Genomic DNA, 7,046 nt, shown 5'->3' on the forward strand with positions numbered 1-7,046 from the left:
GACGCGGGGTCCGGACCTGTTGATGTTCCCGGGACCTTGAAACTTGCTTTTTGCTGGAGAGCCTTACCGGTTTCTCCCTTAGGGCGGACGCCAGGCTTCGGCCGCAGCTACTAGACAGCTTCCGAATCGGGTGCGGGACGCTGCACAGCCATGTGCTCGCTGCTTTCTCCCCCCTCGTCGGTCGTGTAATGGGGGCGCCCTTCACCTTAGTTTGACCTTGGGGTGCATCCTTAGTGTAACTTTTACACCATACCTGTCCTGTTGCTTTCACCTGTTCCGTGCCCGGGGGAAGGAGAAACAAAACCCCAAGATGTCTTTCTCCAGTGCCTCCCAGACAAACGTAGTGTTAGTTCTTTAACTTCCAGGGCTTCCTTTGGGGTTTGGGATGCGCAGAAACAACGCTGTGTAACTATTGGGCTGCCAGCTGTGGCGGGTTCCGTGTGTTGACCGCGGCGCTTCCCTGTTGCAGCAGGATCAAGGTGAAAAAGAAAACCCCATGCGGGAACTTCGCATCCGCAAGCTCTGCCTCAACATCTGCGTTGGGGAGAGTGGAGACAGACTGACCCGGGCAGCCAAGGTGCTGGAGCAGCTCACAGGCCAGACTCCTGTGTTTTCCAAAGGTGAGTAGTGGCGTCTGGGTATGTCCCGACGTTCCTTACTTAACCTGTTGTCCAGTCTGTTTTGTATTCATTTTGAAGGTGACAGTTGACATCTCTTAAGCGTTGCCTTCTTGAGTTTCCTAAGGAGTATCTTCCTTTCACGATAGGGATGGGCTGAAATACAAAGTCTGATTAGCAGTTAGGGTTATGTAGGCTACGTTAAGAATAGGCTGTGTATTTAGATTAACCTGGTTCAAATCCTGGTTCCATGACTTGCTAGTCTGTGATTTACTTTCCTTATTTGTATACCAGGGATGATCATATTTCGTTATAAGGTTGTGGGAGATAGAATGGGTTATATGAAATGCCTGCTACATGCCAAGCACCATGTCGGCATTGTTATTGTTAGACATATATTTGGGTGAGTGTGTGTTTAGAATTTTGTTGCTTTAGGGTAAGGGAATGTAGCAAGTCTTTGAATTCACAGCCTACCTCTTGTTATCAACTGATCTTGTGCAAGTTAACCTCTCACAGCCTCCTGTAAAATGGGGTACAAGTACAGTAAAGTGTTACCGAATGTAAGCTATTCAGTGGCCTAGTCTGATGGTGAACTTGCCTTTCTTGAGACTTTGACATTATGACTTTAACATCTTAATTGCTGAAGTGTGTCTGTGACTTGGAAGTTGGAAGATCTGTTTTCTGTGTTATAAATGAATGATGAACAGATATAGGTGACACTGGTAAGAATACCACGGCTATAGAGTGGGTGGATACCTGATGTCCCTCTGAAGTTGTGGAGGTGGTGTTTTGGGGAAGGGGGGAGTTCAGTGAGAGTGTGCCAAGAGCTGACTCCTTGTTACCCCATCTGCAGCTAGATACACCGTCAGATCCTTTGGCATCAGGAGAAATGAAAAGATTGCCGTCCACTGCACAGTCCGTGGGGCCAAGGCAGAAGAAATACTTGAGAAAGGTCTAAAGGTGAGGCTGACCCCTCATGGGGTAATAGTAGTAAGGAGCGCCAGTAACATACTGACAGTGGCGATAGTTACTGTTTTCAGATCTTTTGAACTTCTAATGGGTCATTCGCTTCCCTAGGAAAGTTAGTGAAGTTATGTGGAATCCATAGTAGAGTGTGACTTGGAGTGGGGGAAAAATCTGATTTCGTTCCTGTCCAAATTACATTGGATTGTGTTTCTGGGGTCCTGAGTGTTGCAGGCTAGCTAGTGGTGGAGGGGTGTGAGTTGACAGGGAATGATTGCTCTGTTTTTCTCCACAGGTGCGAGAGTACGAGTTAAGAAAAAATAACTTCTCGGATACTGGAAACTTTGGTTTTGGGATCCAAGAACACATCGATCTGGGGATCAAATATGACCCAAGCATTGGTATCTACGGCCTGGACTTCTACGTGGTATGAATACTTGTTTCCACTCCTGGTCTGTGAGAGTGGGATCTGCTTCTCCTTTATTTCATCTGTGCTCTCTCGATATTCACACGTTGCACTGGGGCTTTGAGTGTTGTCTGTCTTCTCTCTGCTGGGAAGATAGGCCTCAGTGGTGACAGGTGTGGGGTTATTAGCACCGACTGAACGAGATGGGCAAGATCTCTACCATTGTGAGGCTTATGGTCTAGCACTGACCATGGCTTAAAGATGGACAAAGGAAACCATTTCATCCAGCCACTGAACTGAAAATTTAGGAGAGAGTATTGGGGTTGTATTTGGCTTGGGGGTTGGCTGCACTGAGGCTGCTCTTTCTCCAGACCCAGGGAATGGGGTGGCTCCCATCTAGAGAAGCAAGTTTGGTAATGAGGCTCTTTGCTCAGGATGGGGGGGGTGTGAATGCATAAGTGGCCATTTGTGTTACTGTAATGCTTTGGTCCAGGCATCAGAGTAAATCGCAAAACTCGGGAGTCCTGACTAGAGGGAACCCAAGCAACAGCAGCCCCCTCATTAGTAGATTTGAACATCCACACAAACGATAGCGATGTGTAGGTGCTCACGGGGGACAGCAAACCTATAAGAAAAGCACTTTGGGGAGTTCCATTGCGGCTCAGTGGTAATGAACCAGACTAGTATCCATGAGGGTGCTGGTTTGATCCCTGTCCCCACTTGGTTGAGGAGCTGGCATTTCCATGAGCTGTGGTATAGGTTGCAGATGTGGCTCGGATCTGGTGTGGCTGTGGTGTAGGCCAGCAGCTGTAGCTCCGATTCGACCCTAGCCTGGGAACTTCCACATGCTGTAGGTGTGGCCCTTAAAAAAAAGAAAAAGAAGGAACATTGGAGCTGAAGCAGAAGGGGAAAATTAACTATTTCTTTGTGCTTCTGGACATTTTGAAATTTCTACAATGCACATAAGAAAATAAGACTTATTCAAGTGTTACTCTATAAAATGGCATATGGAGGCAGTGGTGAATCCTTAGCTACCATTGGAAGTTAGGTGGGGGTGGCGGGGAGGTGCTGCAAGTCTGGCCTCCAGAGCAAACCTATAGAAAGGTGGTGTGTCCTCCAGGCTGCTGGTCACAGTTCCATCAGACACTGAGGAATGGGTCTCTTGCTCCAGAGTTCATTGGGCCACCGGGTGACTCGGAGAGGAATCTCTTCAATGTGTGAGTCTTGTCTGTCTGCTCTTGACTTTGAGCTGGCTAGGTGACTGTTGGTTATTCCTGGGACAGGTGCTGGGTAGGCCAGGTTTCAGCATCGCAGACAAGAAGCGCAGGACAGGCTGCATTGGGGCCAAACACAGAATCAGCAAAGAGGAGGCCATGCGCTGGTTCCAGCAGAAGGTAAACTTGATCTGTCTCAGGAAGTGGTGGAGTGTGGTGTTGGTGAATGGAGTTGGGATATGGGGGTGAAAAATCTAGCACCCTTTGGTGGGTAGCTTCTTTAAGATAGAACTTTTGGGCACCTGGCAAATGGGCTTCCAGGGTTGGTGGTTTAAACCTTCCAGAACCAAGCTTTCTCTGCAGCCCCATGAATGCAGGTAGCTGGAAGGGGAGGGATATGGTTTTAATAGGAGCCCCCTCTTCTCAGGGTACAGTGCAGGTGAGCACAGTGTAGCAGTTGTTAAAACTGGCCAGCTTCCTGTTTAAGCATATGGGATTGACAGTTGAAGTCCATGTGTGTGATTTGAATTCTCAAACGTTAGCCATTGCTGCGATCTTTACTGTTACCTCCTGTTCTGAAAAAATAAAAATCTGTTCTCTTTCAGTATGATGGGATCATCCTTCCTGGCAAATAAATTCCCGTTTCTATTCAAAAGGCTAATAAAAAGTTTTCATTGAAATGTACAATTACTGTGTGTGTTCTGTGAAAGGAGCCTGGCCATATTCAAGTCCTTGGACCTCAAGCCACTAAAGCTTCGATGGGAATAGCTGGTAACAACCCTGTCATGCCCTGTGTGGATGCCAGCATTTCCTGGCAGACCCAAACCTGAGAGCCTGGCCGCACTGCCTGCGCTCACCACACCCTTGTTGACAGGCTATGGGGCAGTAGTCCCATGGAAACTGACCCTAGAGGGATCGGGGTGGTCTGGGCTGGGGTTTGAATTTAGAGCCTTGATTAAAGTGGGTGCAGGGCCCCCCTCTGTGCAGTGATTCTGTTCTTCACTAGAGGTTTTACCAGCACTGGTGTCTGAAAGGATTAGAGGCTTTGGCGTGATGTGGTGTTTGGGGTTCGATTTTGGACTCAGTTTTCCTTTAAAAGGAGAATCTAGGGTTGTTGGAACGGAGGGAGATACGATTGCCTGGACTTGATTCTCTGCCCTGCCTTTTATTCGTGTTACGTTAAATCTGCCTCAGCTTCCTCATCTGTATCATGGAGGCAGTAATAGTGTATCTGTCCCCCAGGGTTGACATGTTTAATATTCGTAGAATGCTTATGCTTGTACCAGGCGCATAGGGCTCAAAAAGGGTTAATTTTGTATTTCCAAATGTGGGAAGTGTTGGCTCTTAGCAGTTTGCTCCCCCTTTGATGGGAAAATGGGACTTTCTTAACTGTATTTTTCCAGGCAGCTTAACTGAAGCAGTGATGTTCAAAAGCCACTGTTTCTCTGTTGGATACGATACTTGGCCAGTTCATAGTTTTTGGTCAAGTTTATATTTTGACCACAAGTTAATTCAGTAATGCACTCACTTGTGACTTGAGTTCACTTGTCCCTGGGCCATCTTTTCATTGCTGTTAAATGGTTCTCTAATTTGTTGGCTGCCTTCATTGGTATTTTTTAACCTGAAGCTTATTTGGGATGCCCAACTCTTTATGAAAATAAGACTATTTTGTCTTTCTGATAATACAGTCTTATCTCTTAGAGATCCAGTTGGTTAAAAGGGAAAATCATGAAATGAGTTAGCATAAACTTCTGTTTCACTTAAAACGTCAACGTGCATTCACTTCTCAATCTTTTACTATAGGGCCAGCACTTTGTAAATGGAGTAAAAAACTTGGGAAGGAGACTGATTCTTGTGATTCAGCTTCGTTTTTATTGGGGGACCTAATTGTTGAACATCTGTAATTCCACGAACAACTACACCTGGAATAACACCTTTGAGAACAAACTAACTCTTGGTGAATACGTAGCTAACTAGTCCTGGGTGCTAACTGTTGTGGGAAGTTGTTCTTTTCCAGGGGACATGGAAGTGTATGCTAGCTTCATCTTCAGGAAAATGAAATGTAGAAGGTAAAAGTCCCTCTAATGGTATTGCCATCTTCATGCCCTGGTTTTGTAGCTGTGTGTGTTTTGTTTTTTAGGGCTGCACCTGAGGCACATGAAAGTTCCCAGGCTAGGGAACTATCCTGTGGTGTAGCTGCCGGCCTGTACCACAGCTCACCGCAACACTGGATCCTAGACCCACTAAGCGAGGCCAGGGATCGAACCTGCATCCTCATGGACACTAGTCAGATTGGTTTCTGCCGAGCCACAACTGGAACTCCTGTGGCTATGGTTTTATGTTTGTAGTATTATTAGGTACAATGTAAACCTGCTCACCCTTCGCTGTGACCAACCTGCTGTACTGTGTACTCAGTTGAGTTCACTTCCCATTTAAAAATTAAACTGGGCACCTGACCAGTGGGGAAAAGTCCCTAGGGAGTTTGGAGACCAGCTGGATTATACTTGTAGTTGTGGCAGTGATATTTTAGGTGAGTGATGACACATTTGGCAACTGGAACAGGTGAGGACACTTCCCTAACCAGGTTAGAGCAGTCGTGCCAGGACCGCTTATCCCTTGTCTGGTTAGAAGCTTGGCTTCCCAACGAGTGTCATAAGTGGTCCACCTGCAGAGCTGTTAAATCTTTTAGGACCCACCTCAGACCTGAATTCCTTTTAATAAGGCCTGTAGGTGATGATGTATGCACACCAAAGAGCAGAAGCACTGACCACATCCTAATGCCAAACAGGAAAGGCATAACATTCAAGGAGATTTCTTTAATAAATTTAGTTTTATGAAGTTCCTGCTGTGTGTTTTTTCTCACTGCCTCAGCTGCTACCCATTAAAATTTGGGTTGCTGTTGGGTGACTCTGCCTTCACGCTGCCTATGGTTGCCTTCAGAACAAGGTAGTGTCTCTGGTGGGCATCTGTCTATATCCGAGTTCCGGGCCCCCAAACACAAAATGCGCCTTGGCTGAAGAGTGTTGTAGTCCTGCAGCTACTTTAGGGCAGAGTTATCTGGCTGGGGTGATGCTGCCTGTCCCCGTCCTGGGGCATTGCTAATGAGGGCTGCTGTTGGTATCAGTACCTGAAGCTCAAGGATGTCAAACATTCCGCCACAGGAGTTGCCGTCTTGGCACAGCAGAAACGAATCCGACTAGGAACCATCAGGTTGCGGGTTTGATTCCTGGCCTTGCTCAGTGGGTTAAGGATCTGCCGTTCAGCCATGAGCTGTGGTGTAGGTCGCAGACATGGCTAGGTTCTGGTGTTGCTGTAGCTGTGGTTAGGCTGGCAGCAGCAGCTCCGGTTAGAGCCCTAGCCTGGGAACCTTCATATGCCGAGGGTGTGGCCCTAAAAGGACAAAAGAAAAGAAAAAAACAACATTCAGCCACACAAATTTGTCATCGCACAAATGTGTGAGGTGCTACGGGAATAGGTACAGGGTGGTTAGGAGAGCTTCAGCAGACAGTGGGGCCAGCCAGGGGTGCGGATGTTAGGAGGTCACAGTCAACCTTTGTTGAGAAACAACAGGGAGAACCCAACCACAGAGCAAGGGTCAGGGAAGAGTAGCAGATGATATCAGGCGGTGAGGAGCCAGATAACAGGCTCCAGGGCTGTGACAATACAGATTTTAGGAAGGGGAATTAGGCAGAAAAGGGGAGACCACTTCCGTTTTGTTCCAGGGTGCTGGCATTTTTCATCTGCACCAGATGGCCACATGGGAGAGATCAAATTCCAGGAAAGAGTAGTCTCAGAATATTGTGTGCTTGCATGTATTACTCTTTTGAGCTGTCAGGAAACAGCCAA

At 47.2% G+C, this 7,046-nt stretch overlaps 1 protein-coding gene across 1 annotated transcript; it reads left to right on the forward strand.

Annotated features, from left to right (window-relative positions):
• Nucleotides 1–469: 469 nt before the first annotated feature.
• Nucleotides 470–3,880, forward strand: RPL11 (ribosomal protein L11; the record flags this gene model as incomplete). The annotated part of the gene is given in 5 exon segments (NM_001001638.1): nucleotides 470–620; nucleotides 1,471–1,577; nucleotides 1,876–2,007; nucleotides 3,270–3,380; nucleotides 3,806–3,880. Coding segments are annotated over 5 exon segments (531 nt in total), but the record flags the coding sequence as incomplete, so codon positions are not given.
• Nucleotides 3,881–7,046: the final 3,166 nt, after the last annotated feature.

This window comes from Sus scrofa, chromosome 6 (genome assembly GCF_054392235.1).
Source record: "Sus scrofa isolate SSC_HxYL_T2T_F1_AM1 chromosome 6, Sscrofa_HxYL_maternal_Yorkshire_Landrace_v2.0, whole genome shotgun sequence".
Lineage (NCBI taxonomy): Eukaryota > Metazoa > Chordata > Mammalia > Artiodactyla > Suidae > Sus > Sus scrofa.